This window comes from Bufo bufo, chromosome 2 (assembly GCF_905171765.1).
Source record: "Bufo bufo chromosome 2, aBufBuf1.1, whole genome shotgun sequence".
NCBI classification, from domain to species: Eukaryota; Metazoa; Chordata; class Amphibia; order Anura; family Bufonidae; genus Bufo; species Bufo bufo.
The window spans coordinates 834,672,858-834,689,202 of record NC_053390.1 but is presented as its reverse complement, the minus strand read 5'-3'; the positions used below and the strand labels follow the sequence as shown (position 1 = coordinate 834,689,202).

At 48.0% G+C, this 16,345-nt stretch overlaps 1 protein-coding gene across 1 annotated transcript in view; it reads right to left on the bottom strand.

The window, feature by feature from the left end:
• LOC120990538 (disintegrin and metalloproteinase domain-containing protein 33-like) overlaps nucleotides 1–16,345 on the bottom strand; it is a 55,595-nt gene that overhangs the window by 25,692 nt on the left and 13,558 nt on the right. Inside the window, exons 2-3 of the mRNA XM_040419408.1 lie at nucleotides 13,309–13,388; nucleotides 218–291 (exon numbers count right to left, since the gene is read on the bottom strand). Of these exons, the coding sequence (XP_040275342.1) occupies nucleotides 218–291; nucleotides 13,309–13,388 (154 nt within the window). The remainder of the gene's footprint in view (nucleotides 1–217; nucleotides 292–13,308; nucleotides 13,389–16,345) is intronic.

Sequence of the window (16,345 nt, the reverse complement as noted above, 5' to 3'; positions counted from 1 at the left end):
TGATCACAGTAGATGATGGTGAAGGACATGGTACAGGAGGCTTTTTATGTCCTAACTTTATTGGCTGCCTATGAGGTTGGCCCCACTTGAAGTGTCAGCTATGGGGCCCATACTACATATTACACCCCTGGGAGCAACAGATAAACCAAGATCCATCAACAACAATAAAAAAAACCATAATCAAATGTGGACCATGCAGATAAGGAGTGACACCTACTGGTTCCTCTCCACTTCTAGGATGAGATGTCTTCCTTCTGCCGTCACTAAGATCTCCCCGTGAGCTGGAGGCACCTGAAGAAGACAAAATCATTGGTATCAGCAGATCTGAAGCAGAAAGAGTAGAAAATGCAACTCCTACCATAGAGCATTACTGGGGGTCTTGTCATCTGGGTGGCACATGATGAATTACCAATGTGCCCTTGCTGCATAGTAAGACATGGTCATCAGAAGTTTTGGTGAGATCTCCTGACAATCTTAAACTGTTTACTGTTTAAAGGAAATGATTATTTTTAGGATCAGTCACATTGTTTTCTGTCTGATCCATTGTTTCCGCCTGGTATAACCGGTGCCAGCAGTACCCCTTCATAGTCAGTGCAGAACGGGCATGTTCCTGTCTGTGGGCAGCTTTATTCTTAGGACAACTAGAACAGGACAATGATCAATGGCTTGGCGTCAGTCTGGACACCAGAGAGTCTAGTCCCTAATCATTCTTGAGCCTGGGTGTCTTGACCTCAGCACCTTCTGTTTATTTGTACAAAAATTAAAAGTATTCACCCCCCTCCTGGAGTTGTGAATGAACAACCTCTTCCCACAAACCCGAAGTATAATTAAACCTCAGTCTCTGGGCCTCATTATCGAGACTCCTCGCTGAGGTCTCTGCTATTCTGGGCTTCAGATGCCAGAAATTCTACAGAACGTCTGGCACAAGCTGCAGTGTGAGGAATTCCAGGTTCAGCTGTCAGTAATGGTCCAGATCCACTCCATCGACTGAGCCCCAGCGTCTGTCTGCAGCAGCAAAAGTCTGATCACAAGGTCATCGTATCAGTGATGTCAGTAACAGGGGGCGGGGCTGTGACAACCTCTCAGACATGATATACAGTCGTATATGATCAGATCAGGCAGACATCACAAGCCCCAGAGCTGACATACTTCACACTTGACAAGCTGATTACCTGGAGTCATCTGAACTACAGGGTGTGATTACTTGTGCAATGCAATAATACACTGAGGTGGCCCTCTCTGGTTGTGTTTTATCAGAATATAAACATATAGCCTGATGGTGCTAGATGAGGCTATATCCCTAGCTAACTTCTTCTCCTACATGGCTTCCAGTACAGTAGCTGCACCCTGGCCTGCAGGTAAGTCCTTGGAATTATAACCAGACAGGTAGCAGTTTTATTTCTCTCCTGATTAGCATCTGATCACCACCATCCACACATGTGGCCGAGGTTCTCGTCCTCATTTGGCAAGATCTGAAATGTGTCTTACAGCTCTGTAGACCATTCTCTGAGGAGGACATCACAAGGACATGAAGGTGGTCATTACCCTCCCGGTGGTCCATAGTCTACAAAAATGGAAAGTCTATTATTTCTCCACGACTTCCAGCAATAATAACAATCTGCGCCGTTAACTACAGGGTTGCTGGGTGCGCTAATCAGCAGTTAGGCTTCCTGTCACTGGAGCTCGAATCCTGGTTGGTGTAGGATGTCCTCATGTCTTAACCTCTGGTTGTCCACAAAGAGAACAACAGTGTAAATGACAGAAAATCGTTGTCACCCAATAAAATTGTAGTGGTGGCCACCCCCCAAAAAAGCAGCATGAGGAGTTAGGTTTATAGGGTTTTTAATTTAGTTTTGCCTTTTTAGGGTGGGAATGCTCTTTACGGTAGGTGGACTATAGATGAATGTAGGGGCCTATAGGTGTCTTCTGGTGGGTTTCAGATGCCTCAGTTTCCCTCTCAATGATAAGGGTGTTGTATTAATAAACCTCTCATATCTCTGGAATGTCAGGCAGAGACGAGGTCGGGGTGATTAATATGACTGCCATGGGTCTTCCTGCTAGGTTTAAAGTCAGGGAGTGTATAAGGGATGTGAGTCTATAGCTAGCAGTTAACTCTACATGGTCCAGGCACCATCCATGTGGGTTTGTGAATGAGGCACATAGGACTTCAGGGTACCTCAAGAACATCTGGCCAGAGGACAGAAACAAGACTTTATACATGGAGCTGTGTTGATTTCTGCTGCCAGTATGACCAGTGCCCCTCCAGAATGTCTTGTCTCAGGGTTAGATCTCCTCAGTGATGTTTTCTGTGCGTGTCTGGATCCAAAGTTAATGTGATGGTATAAATGTTGAGGTAATGGAACTATAAATTGAGGTTGATGACATAATGTTGAGGTGAAGGATCTCCAAATTGATGGGATCACGTTGAGGTGATGGACCTATAGACTGAAGTTGATGGGATAAATGTTGAGGTGATAGACCTATAGACTGATGTGATGGATCTATAGATTGATAGGATAGTATACATGTTTTGTTGAGGGGATGATCTATAGATAGGTGTGATGGGATAAATATTGAGTTGTTGGAGGTATAGATTAAGATTGATAGAATAAATGTTGAGGTGACAGAGCTATAGATTTGGGTTAATGAGATAAATGTTGAGGTGATGGACTTATAGATTGATGTAGTGCAATAAATATTGAGGTGTCAAATCAACAGATTAATGGGATAAATGTTGAGGTGATAGATCTATCGATTAGAGTTGAAATAAATGTTGAGGCGATGGATCTATAGATTAGGGTAGATGAGATAAAGGTTGAGGTGATGGATCTATAGATTAGGGTAGATGAGATAAAGGTTAAGGTGATGGATCTATAGATTAGGGTAGATGAGAGAAAGGTTGAGGTGATGGATCTATAGATTAGGGTAGATGAGATAAAGGTTGAGGTGATGGATCTATAGATTAGGGTAGATGAGATAAAGGTTGAGGTGATGGCTCTATAGATTAGGGTAGATGAGATAAAGGTTGAGGTGATGGCTCTATAGATTAGGGTAGATGAGATAAAGGTTGAGGTGATGGATCTATAGATTAGGGTAGATGAGATAAAGGTTGAGGTGATAGATCTATAGATTAGGGTAGATGAGATAAAGGTTAAGGTGATGGATCTATAGATTAGGGTAGATGAGATAAATGTTGAGGCGATAGACCTATAGACTGAAGTGAGGGATATGCACATTATGGTGTTCAACTCATGTTTGATTTGGGCTCGATGTAAGGTGATGTGATAACTGATGCGGTATATGGCAGACATGTTATAAGTGATCATGCATAGCTATTTGTTAATGAACCCTATAGTCTAATCAGGAACAAAACTTCTTAGATTTCTGGTCAGTATCTCCCCAAAGGCATCTCAGGAGGCTTCACACCTCAACCCATGATCTATTAGACAGGGAATGTTCATGTTTTCCAGGAATAACTCTGTTCAGAGTGGTCTCTAGAAGTGACCTTTCTGGTCCCGCCAAGAGTTAAACAGTCCAGCCCTGCTCTGAGTCTCCCTCTAACAATGTTGGGCATATTCCAGTGGTTTTCCTTATATCGCTGTAATTTTTATAGCATTTGTAAGCTATTAGTGGAGCGGCGGAGAACAGTCACTTCATTTCTCCAAATAAGGCGAGCAGTCAGCTCAGATAATGTCCCTCACACCACATTTTCCCAGAGTCGAGTGCCCTGCTGGGAAGATACCAAGAAAGTGATATCACTCCCGAGACTCCGCAACGTACAGTATATAAATGTATATGTCTATGAGCTTTAACTTCAAAAGACCGACACATGGTGAATGGACTGAAACACCTAATATCACCCACTACTACTGTAGAGCTGGTGACTGCACAAGTTACATTCTAGTCCGTAGGGGGCAGTATTATAGTAGTTATATTCTTGTACAAAGGAGCAGTATTATAGTAGTTATATTCTTGTACATAGGAGCAGTATTATAGTAGTTATATTCTTGTACATAGAAGCAGTATTATAGTAGTTATATTCTTGTACATAGGAGCAGTATTATAGTAGTTATATTCTTGTACATAGGAGGCAGTATTATAGTAGTTATATTCTTGTACATTGCAGGCAGTATTATAGTAGTTATATTCTTGTACATAGGAGCAGTATTATAATAGTTATATTCTTGTACATAGGAGGCAGTATTATAGTAGTTATATTCTTGTACATAGGAGGCAGTATTATAGTAGTTATATTCTTGTACATAGGAGCAGTATTATAGTAGTAATATTCTTGTACATTGCAGGCAGTATTATAGCAGTTATATTCTTGTACATAGGAGGCAGTATTATAGTAGTTATATTCTTGTACATAGGAGGCAGTATTATAGTAGTTATATTCTTGTACATAGGAGGCAGTATTATAGTAGTTATATTCTTGTACATGGGAGGCAGTATTATAGTAGTTATATTCTTGTACATGGGAGGCAGTATTATAGTAGTTATATTCTTGTACATAGGAGCAGTATTATAGTAGTTATATTCTTGTACATAGGAGCAGTATTATAGTAGTTATATTCTTGTACATAGGAGCAGTATTATAGTAGTTATATTCTAGTACATAGGAGCAGTATTATAGTAGTTATATTCCTGTACATAGTAGGCAGTATTATAGTAGTTATATTCTTGTACATAGGAGCAGTATTATAGTAGTTATATTCTTGTACATAGGAGCAGTATTATAGTAGTGTTATTCTTGTACATAGGAGCGGTATTATAGTAGTTATATTCTTGTACATAGGAGGCAGTATTATAGTAGTTATATTCTTGTACATAGGAGCAGTATTATAGTAGTTGTGTTCTTGTACATAGGAGCAGTATTATAGTAGTTATATTCTAGTACATAGGAGCAGTATTATAGTAGTTATATTCTTGTACATAGGAGCAGTATTATAGTAGTTATATTCTTGTACATAGGAGCAGTATTATAGTAGTTATATTCTTGTACATAGGAGGCAGTATTATAGTGGTTATATTCTTGTACATAGGAGGCAGTATTATAGTAGTTATATTCTTGTACATAGGAGCAGTATTATAGTAGTTATATTCTTGTACATAGGAGGCAGTATTATAGTAGTTATATTCTTGTACATAGGAGGCAGTATTATAGTAGTTATATTCCTGTACATAGGAGCAGTATTATAGTAGTTATATTCTTGTACATAGGAGCAGTATTATAGTAGTTATATTCTTGTACATAGGAGCAGTATTATAGTAGTTATATTCTTGTACATAGGAGCAGTATTATAGTAGTTATATTCTTGTACATAGGAGGCAGTATTATAGTAGATATATTCCTGTACATAGGAGCAGTATTATAGTAGTTATATTCTTGTACATAGGAGGCAGTATTATAGTAGTAATATTCTTGTACATTGCAGGCAGTATTATAGTAGTAATATTCTTGTACATAGGAGTCAGTATTATAGTAGTTATATTCTTGTACATAACTGGCATTATTATAATAATTATATTTTTCTATATTACATCCGTTGTATTGCGTCCATAGAATGACTCAGCGGCCGTATACATTGCAGGTGCAGCGGTTAATTCTGAAGAACCAGAAGCCACATGCCGTCAGGAAGGGTGTCAGCCCTGGTAGACACCTCAGGGTGAGGTCTGGCCAGATCCGGGTGACTCAGCAGTAGATACAGATATAATATAATAAGTGATTTCCTAGTAACAGATTTGAGCGCCTGATATCATATGTTGGCCCTTCTCCATATATACCACCCATCTATCCCACCGGGACGGTGCCTGTTTATAAAGCTGTGTGTTCCTAGTCATATACCGGTAATGGTGTCGGATCTTTACGAGATTCCCACTTTCCACTGGAATGAAAGAAAAGGGTTGCCTTCAGGACATACAGGGTAGGAGGGGGTCTCTTCCCCAGATATTGCGGTATGAGCACCGTCCTGGAGGTCTTCTTTGTCTTTTTTGCTCTAGGGTCCCCCCTACTGAGTGTGCTCCTCTCCAATGCCTCCTATAATTTGTCCTTGTGAAATGCACACTTCAAAGACTCTCCACATGGCTCCCCCTATCAGAATAAGGTGGAGGCAGAGGTGGATATTGGGGAGGGGGGACCGAGACATCTGCAACTCATCTCCGCACCGTCTCCTACTACATTGTGTCATCGGTTCATTACAATTCAATAATCTGAAGGTTTTGTATAAGGAAAACATAAATCATGATTTCAATAAAAAGTTCTGCAACTCAGGTACTGGCTTGCTGTCAGTGAATGAGAACACTTGCTCACTGTGAGAGGCAGTAAATCTGTACATAGGGTCCTGCTCTCAGCTGGGAGCAGATACAATTGTATCAGATCTAGACAATGCTCTGTGATACATTGTAGCAGAGACCTGTGCAGCTGCTGCTAGAGCATTGTCTAGAAGTGCTCTCATGCACTGACAGCAAGCAGAGATCTTGAAAACTGTGAGAAATTGAACCATACAGTCTACTAGAAAGTTCTAGGACCTGTCCTTCAAGAACGAAGATGATGAGCACTGCTCAGCTTTACAGGAGACAGGACTGGCCCTTCTTTAGTGGTGGGGTTCTTGGATCTGCAGGATCATACATGGTGGGGACCCTGGAGGGAAGGGGTCAGACAGTAATCACTACACTGAGGACGTCCCAGGACCCCTACTTCCACGTGCACACCCACAAAACGTGACCCAGATATGGGGAGTCCGGGCGTTCGATGGAATCCACGGAGCTCAGACAACTCCCAATGGAAAGGCTGAGGCCGCACCAGTCGGTCGGTTTCCCTTGAAGTAGCCACACCCGACCGCGAGAACCGGCGACACGTCCGCTCCCCAAACACTTCCCCCAGTCAGGACGTAATGACTTCCATACAACATGAGGAGGGACAGAAGATCCGATTACAGTCCTGTCTGTACCAGATGTGACCGGAGGATGCACCGGGGGCAACAGATGTGCGGGGCGATCCTGATACCGGGGCGATGCCGATACCGGGGCGATGCCGATACCGGGGCGATCCGGACCACAGGTCTAAACAGGACCTTAACATTCTGCTGCCCTTATATATCCCCCCAGGAAACCAAGATATGTGGTCCTCACTTGGTGGACCTCTCCCATCCTGCTGGATGCACCGAGTGTCAGCATCATTATCCTGTACCCCAAGTGTCAGTGTCATTGTCCTGTACCCCAAGTGTCACCGTGTCATTATCCTGTACCCCAAGTGTCACTGTGTCATTATCCTGTACCCCAAGTGTCACCGTGTCATTATCCTGTACCCCAAGTGTCACCGTGTCATTATCCTGTACCCCAAGTGTCAGCGTCATTATCCTGTACCCCAAGTGTCAGCGTCATTATCCTGTACCCCAAGTGTCAGCGTCATTATCCTGTACCCCAAGTGTCAGTGTCATTATCCTGTACCCAGAGTGTCAGCGTCATTATCCTGTACCCCAAGTGTCAGCGTCATTATCCTGTACCCCAAGTGTCAGCGTCATTATCCTGTACCCCAAGTGTCAGCGTCATTATCCTGTACCCCAAGTGTCAGCGTCATTATCCTGTACCCCAAGTGTCAGCGTCATTATCCTGTACCCCAAGTGTCAGCGTCATTATCCTGTACCCCAAGTGTCAGCGTCATTATCCTGTACCCCAAGTGTCAGCGTCATTATCCTGTACCCCAAGTGTCAGCGTCATTATCCTGTACCCCAAGTGTCAGTGTCATTATCCTGTACCCCAAGTGTCAGTGTCATTATCCTGTACCCCGAGTGTCAGTGTCATTATCCTGTACCCCGAGTGTCAGTGTCATTATCCTGTACCCCGAGTGTCAGTGTCATTATCCTGTACCCCGAGTGCCAGCGTCATTATCCTGCACCCCCAGTGTCATTATCCTGTACCCCCAGTGTCATTATCCTGTACCCCCAGTGTCATTATCCTGTACCCCCAGTGTCAGTGTCATTATTTGGGGGTTCCTGCTCGTACACAGTGCATAGGTCTGTGGTCAGGGAAGAGTTAATGTTGGGGTATGTACTATTATATCAGCAGGGGGTCAGGGACGGCTTTCCAGAGGAGCGGCCATGTTTGTAATAAAGCTCGCCCCATGCTGGATCTCTTATAATAACAGCCCGCTCCCGCCCGTCGCCCGCTCTGTTTATCCGGGCAGCAGGGGGTGACCTGCAGGTGTGACACCAGGACATATAGTGCACAGGGCGGTAGGACACACACTGGCACGAAGCAGCAGCTCTTACAAGATGCAGAATGGCCAACTTAAAGGGGTACTCCAATCTTATAAAGTGACGCGGCCAATTTATGATCATTGAGACCCCACCGCTCCTAAGGGGTCACAGTCATGGCTTAGCGCTGCAGAACCCTGACCGTTTCCCTGCTCATCAGCGCCCCCATCATACCCCTCTGTGCAGACTTCTACCCAGAAGACCACAATGGAGGCCGAGCATCGTCACATCTGTCCTACAAAAATCTCCACAGATCTGCAGTTAATAATCGGCCTTCTGCCCGATGGTAAGATCGAGCAGCCGGAGTGAAAGCCTCACGTAATATACAACGCGTCGTAAGCATAGACATTTTTGTACGCGCCCCCCCCCCCCAACAAATTCCTCACAACCCCCACTCCTGCAGCTAGTCAGTATCGCTCTCAGACCAGGCCCGCAGCCGCTGCGTCCGATTCCTGCTTGTATATACTGTATATAGTGTCACTGTATAATACTGCTGCGGGGCCCTGACCGTAACATCTTCCAGTACTGCTCCTGAGTGGGCCCCAAAGCAGCCGCTTCCTCTGCTTCCCCTATAGCAACGCCCCTGCTCCAGAAGCAGACACATCCTGGTGCTGTGGGGATGTCTCCACCTTCACATGGACCCTCGTGTAGTGGGGATGTCTCCACCATCACATGGACCTTCATGTAGTGGGGATGTCTCCACCATCACATGGACCTTCATGTAGTGAGGATGTCTCCACCTTCACATGGACCCTCATGTAGTGGGGATGTCTCCACCTTCACATGGACCTTCATGTAGTGGGGATGTCTCCACCTTCACATGGACCCTCGTGTAGTGGGGATGTCTCCACCTTCACATGGACCCTCGTGTAGTGGGGATGTCTCCTCCATCACATGGACTCTCATGTAGTGGGGATGTCTCCTCCATCACATGGACTCTCATGTAGTAAGGATGTCTCCTCCATCACATGGACTCTCATGTAGTGGGGATGTCTCCTCCATCACATGGACCCTCATGTAGTGGGGATGTCTCCTCCATCACATGGACTCTCATGTAGTGGGGATGTCTCCTCCATCACATGGACTCTCATGTAGTGGGGATGTCTCCACCATCACATGGACCTTCATGTAGTGAGGATGTCTCCACCTTCACATGGACCCTCATGTAGTGGGGATGTCTCCACCTTCACATGGACCCTCATGTAGTGAGGATGTCTCCACCTTCACATGGACCCTCGTGTAGTGGGGATGTCTCCACCTTCACATGGACCCTCATGTAGTGGGGATGTCTCCTCCATCACATGGACTCTCATGTAGTGGGGATGTCTCCTCCATCACATGGACTCTCATGTAGCAAGGATGTCTCCTCCATCACATGGACTCTCATGTAGTGGGGATGTCTCCTCCATCACATGGACCCTCATGTAGTGGGAATGTCTCCTCCATCACATGGACCTTCGTGTAGTGGGGATGTCTCCACCTTCACATGGACCCTCGTGTAGTGGGGATGTCTCCACCTTCATGTAGTGGGGATGTCTCCTCCATCACATGGACTCTCATGTAGTGGGGATGTCTCCTCCATCACATGGACTCTCATGTAGTGGGGATGTCTCCTCCATCACATGGACTCTCATGTAGTAAGGATGTCTCCTCCATCACATGGACTCTCATGTAGTGGGGATGTCTCCACCTTCACATGGACCCTCATGTAGTGGGGATGTCTCCTCCATCACATGGACTCTCATGTAGTGGGGATGTCTCCTCCATCACATGGACTCTCATGTAGTGGGGATGTCTCCTCCATCACATGGACTCTCATGTAGTAAGGATGTCTCCTCCATCACATGGACTCTCATGTAGTGGGGATGTCTCCACCTTCACATGGACTCTCATGTAGTGAGGATGTCTCCACCTTCACATGGACCCTCGTGTAGTGGGGATGTCTCCACCTTCACATGGACCTTCATGTAGTGGGGATGTCTCCTCCATCACATGGACTCTCATGTAGTGGGGATGTCTCCTCCTTCACATGGACCCTCATGTAGTGGGGGTGTCTCCTCCTTCACATGGACCCTCATGTAGTGGGGATGTCTCCACCTTCACATGGACCCTCATGTAGTGGGGATGTCTCCACCTTCATGTAGTGGGGATGTCTCCTCCATCACATGGACTCTCATGTAGTGGGGATGTCTCCTCCATCACATGGACTCTCATGTAGTGGGGATGTCTCCTCCATCACATGGACTCTCATGTAGTGGGGATGTCTCCACCATCACATGGACCTTCATGTAGTGGGGATGTCTCCTCCATCACATGGACTCTCATGTAGTGGGGATGTCTCCACCTTCACATGGACCCTCATGTAGTGGGGATGTCTCCTCCATCACATGGACTCTCATGTAGTGGGGATGTCTCCTCCATCACATGGACTCTCATGTAGTGGGGATGTCTCCTCCATCACATGGACTCTCATGTAGTGGGGATGTCTCCTCCATCACATGGACTCTCATGTAGTGGGGATGTCTCCTCCATCACATGGACTCTCATGTAGTGGGGATGTCTCCACCATCACATGGACCTTCATGTAGTGGGGATGTCTCCTCCATCACATGGACTCTCATGTAGTGGGGATGTCTCCACCTTCACATGGACCCTCATGTAGTGGGGATGTCTCCACCTTCACATGGACCCTCATGTAGTGAGGATGTCTCCACCTTCACATGGACCCTCGTGTAGTGGGGATGTCTCCACCTTCACATGGACCCTCATGTAGTGGGGATGTCTCCTCCATCACATGGACTCTCATGTAGTGGGGATGTCTCCTCCATCACATGGACTCTCATGTAGTAAGGATGTCTCCTCCATCACATGGACTCTCATGTAGTGGGGATGTCTCCTCCATCACATGGACCCTCATGTAGTGGGAATGTCTCCTCCATCACATGGACCTTCGTGTAGTGGGGATGTCTCCTCCTTCACATGGACCCTCATGTAGTGGGGGTGTCTCCTCCTTCACATGGACCCTCATGTATTGGGGATGTCTCCACCTTCACATGGACCCTCGTGTAGTGGGGATGTCTCGACCTTCATGTAGTGGGGATGTCTCCTCCATCACATGGACTCTCATGTAGTGGGGATGTCTCCTCCATCACATGGACTCTCATGTAGTGGGGATGTCTCCTCCATCACATGGACTCTCATGTAGTGGGGATGTCTCCTCCATCACATGGACTCTCATGTAGTGGGGATGTCTCCACCATCACATGGACCTTCATGTAGTGGGGATGTCTCCTCCATCACATGGACTCTCATGTAGTGGGGATGTCTCCACCTTCACATGGACCCTCATGTAGTGGGGATGTCTCCTCCATCACATGGACTCTCATGTAGTGGGGATGTCTCCTCCTTCACATGGACCCTCATGTAGTGGGGGTGTCTCCTCCTTCACATGGACCCTCATGTAGTGGGGATGTCTCCACCATCACATGGACCCTCATGTAGTGGGGATGTCTCCACCATCACATGGACCCTCATGTAGTGGGGATGTCTCCACCATCACATGGACCCTCATGTAGTGGGGATGTCTCCACCATCACATGGACCCTCATGTAGTGGGGATGTCTCATCCATCACATGGCTCTGCTACATACCACGCTGTGGGCACTGCTACCTCCTACAGCACGCTGTCGGCACTGCTACATACCGCCCTGTGGGCTTTGCTACCTCCTACAGAACGCTGTCGGCTCTGCTACATACCACGCTGTGGGCACTGCTACCTCCTACAGCACGCTGTCGGCACTGCTACATACCGCCCTGTGGGCTTTGCTACCTCCTACAGAACGCTGTCGGCTCTGCTACATACTGTGCTGTGGGCTCTGCTATCTCCTACAGCACGCCGTCGGCTCTGCTACATACCGTGCTGTGGGCTCTGCTATCTCCTACAGCACGCTGTCGGCACTGCTACATACCGCGCTGTGGGCTCTGCTACCTCCTACAGCACGCTGACGGCTCTGCTACCTCCTACAGCACGCTGTCAGCTCAGCTACATACCGCGCTGTGGGCTCTTCTACCTTCCTACAGCACGCTGTCGGCACTGCTACATACCACACTGTGGACTCTGCTACCTCCTACAGCACGCTGTCGGCTCTGCTACATACCGCGCTGTGGGCTCTGCTACCTCCTACAGCACCCTGTCGGCTCAGCTACATACCGCGCTGTGGGCTCTGTTACCTCCTACAGCCTGCTGTCGGCTCTGCTACATACCACGTTGGGGGCCTTGCTACCTCCTACAGCACACTGTGGGCTCTGCTACATACTGCAGCATGCTGTGGGCTCTGCTACCTCCTACAGCACACTGTGGGCTCTGCTACATACCGTGCTGTGGGCTCTGCTACCTCCTACAGCACGCTGTGGGCTCTGCTACATACCGTGCTGTGGGCTCTGCTACCTCCTACAGCACGCTGTGGGCTCTGCTACATACCGTGCTGTGGGCTCTGCTACCTCCTACAGCACGCTGTGGGCTCTGCTACGAACAAGTACAGCATCCATGTAGGGACTGAATATGGGGGTCCCCCACCATCAGGATAATTACCCTTATTCTCCGCAGGGAGACATATTACAATGCATCAGTACAGAGAAGAAAGGGTTAAACACATGATGAGCTCTGTTCCCTAAATGTGGTGAGGCTGCTTCCCCAAACAGCAGCCTCCTGCACCCAGTGTCCTCTGCCTCCCGCACCCAGTGTCCTCTGCCTCCCGCACCCAGTGTCCTCTGCCTCCCGCACCCAGTGTCCTCTGCCTCCCGCACCCAGTGTCCTCTGCCTCCCGCACCCAGTGTCCTCTGCCTCCCGCACCCAGTGTCCTCTGCCTCCCGCACCCAGTGTCCTCTGCCTCCCGCACCCAGTGTCCTCTGCCTCCCGCACCCAGTGTCCTCTGCCTCCCGCACCCAGTGTCCTCTGCCTCCCGCACCCAGTGTCCTCTGCCTCCCGCACCCAGTGTCCTCTGCCTCCCGCACCCAGTGTCCTCTGCCTCCTCTTGAAAACCTCAGTTACCTTGTCCCGTGCATCCAGTGACCTCCGCGTCCGTCCATTCAGCAGCCATTGCGCCGTCACTGCCTCGCCCTGTGTCTCACCTGACAAACACAAAATAGTAAAGGGTTAATACTAACCAAGACACTGACAAGAATCACAGCTCTGGAGGTGACTGGAGTATTAGACCTGATGTAACTACAGAATTGGTGCTTATATGAGACTTTGGGCGAAGCCTCTGTCATATGACAGCACCGACCATACAGCTGACAACTGTGTGGCAACCTGTAACCACCTGTATGATAGGAGCTCAGCTACAGAGCAGCCAGCAGAACTGTGAAGGCAGCTCCGGAGACACATGACGAAGTGATGTCACAGCTCCCACCCCAGACACATGGCTAGGAACAAAGCAGCTGGAGCAGCACGGCTGGAGCTGTACAGTTGGAGCAGCACATTTGGAGCAGCACAGCTGGAGCAGCACAGTTGGAGCTGTACAGCTGGAGCAGCACAGTTGGAGCTGTACAGCTGGAGCAGCACAGTTGGAGCTGTACAGCTGGAGCAGCACAGCTGGAGCAGCACAGTTGGAGCTGTACAGCTGGAGCAGCACAGTTGGAGCTGTACAGCTGGAGCAGCACAGTTGGAGCTGTACAGCTGGAGCAGCACAGTTGGAGCTGTACAGCTGGAGCAGCACAGTTGGAGCTGCACAGCTGGAGCAGCACAGTTGGAGCTGTACAGCTGGAGCAGCACAGTTGGAGCTGTACAGCTGGAGCAGCACAGTTGGAGCTGTACAGCTGGAGCAGCACAGTTGGAGCTGTACAGCTGGAGTAGCACAGTTGGAGCTGTACAGCTGGAGTAGCACAGTTGGAGCTGTACAGCTGGAGTAGCACAGTTGGAGCAGCACAGTTGGAGCAGCACAGTTGGAGCAGCACAGTTGGAGCAGCACAGTTGGAGCAGCACAGTTGGAGCAGCACAGTTGGAGCAGCACAGTTGGAGCAGCACAGCTGGAGCAGCACAGTTGGAGCTGCACAGTTGGAGCTGCACAGTTGGAGCTGTACAGTTGGAGTAGCACAGTTGGAGCTGTACAGTTGGAGTAGCACAGTTGGAGTAGCACAGTTGGAGTAGCACAGTTGGAGTAGCACAGTTGGAGTAGCACAGTTGGAGTAGCACAGTTGGAGTAGCACAGTTGGAGCAGCACAGTTGGAGCTGTACGGTTGGAGCTGTACAGCTGGAGTAGCACAGTTGGAGCTGTACAGCTGGAGTAGCAGAGTTGAAGCTCTGCAGCAGAGGAGGAAGGAAGATTAAAGCGGTGTCTGTTGCTGACTATGGCAGGTGCGGGCAGGATGCAGCTGTCCCTCATTTAGCGTATTGGAACCGCACAGCATCCGGCGATGACAGCTATATTTACTCCATCAGCAGATTTATGGGGCGTGGACCTTAAACAATGTTATTCTCTTCACAACAACTGTGGATGAGAAACTAATAACACCAGCAATTGTGAGGGTCCACCAGGGCCGGGGGGGTCCTCCAGCTGCTCCACCACAGTTGCGCCGACCGTCTTACGATGCTGCTGGTCTACTCCTTCCATATCTGGCAGAAATTCACTGGACACTTTATGCAGCTCTGTCCTGACACCTGTGGTTCTTTATTTCCACTGCCTGACTACCTGACTACCCATGACAGCGAGTCCCAGGCCCAAGTAACAGGGGGCCCCTGCCTCACACTGACTCACTCCCTGCCGCCTCTGCACCCCTCTTCTTTACACCAGGTGATGCCATAGAGCTCCTGCAGGGGCCCATCAACAGCGGGGGTTAAAGATGAACACGAGCATCTGCAGGATGAAGAGATGCAATCACACCCATCATCCACATCACAGGTTACTAACGGGAAGTGTCACAAACACAGGAAAAACAATGTGGGTGACAGTTCCACAGAGAGCGACGGGCACGATCTGATCAGAGCATCACCCCAAGTACAACCACCCCCAGCAGATAAAAGTTCTACTCTCCTATCTGTGTCAGGAAAGCTGGGTGACTTTTTGGCCATAAGAGCCGTTATCCAGCTTTTCAAAACTAAGCCCACTCCTAGTCGTGGCCACCCAGAGCCTGCGGCATAGAGAGGTTCTTGGTGCCTCGTACCTAAGATTTGTCATGTCAATCAACTCGGAGGGGTGAGCATTATATCTACATGAGGTCACATGTAACATGACGCTGGCGTGATCCACGAGCACATGGCAGCTGTTCTGCTGCAGTAAAGAATCCACATATTGTTAGAGGCTGGGGGTAGCTGTATATATCTGTATGCAGTAATCTCCTGAGCTCCCCCTAGTGGTGGCTGTATATATCTGTATGTAGTAACCTCCTGAGCTCCCTCTAGTGGTGGCTGTATATATCTGTATGTAGTAATCTCCTGAGCTCCCTCTAGTGGTGGCTGTATGTATCTGTATGCAGTAATCTCCTGAGCTCCCTCTAGTGGTGGCTGTATATATCTGTATGCAGTAATCTCCTGAGCTCCCTCTAGTGGTGGCTGTATATATCTGTATGTAGTAATCTCCTGAGCGCCCTCTAGTGGTGGCTGTATGTATCTGTATGCAGTAATCTTCAGAGCTCCCTCTAGTGGTGACTGTATATATCTGTATGTAGTAATCTCCTGAGCTCCCTCTAGTGGTGGCTGTATATATCTGTATGCAGTAATCTCCTGGGCTCCCTCTAGTGGTGGCTGTATATATCTGTATGTAGTAATCTCCTGAGCTCCCTCTAGTGGTGGCTGTATATATCTGTATGCAGTAATCTCCTGAGCTCCCTCTAGTGGTGACTGTATGTATCTGTATGTAGTGATCTCCTGAGCTCCATCTAGTGGTGACTGTATGTATCTGTATGTAGTAATCTCCTGAGCTCCCTCTAGTGGTGGCTGTATATATCTGTATGTAGTAATCTCCTGAGCTCCCTCTTGTGGTGGCGGTATATATCTGTATGTAGTAATCTCCTGAGCTCCCTCTAGTGGTGGCTGTATATATCTGTATGTAGTAATCTCCTGAGCTCCCTCTATTGGTGACTATATATAT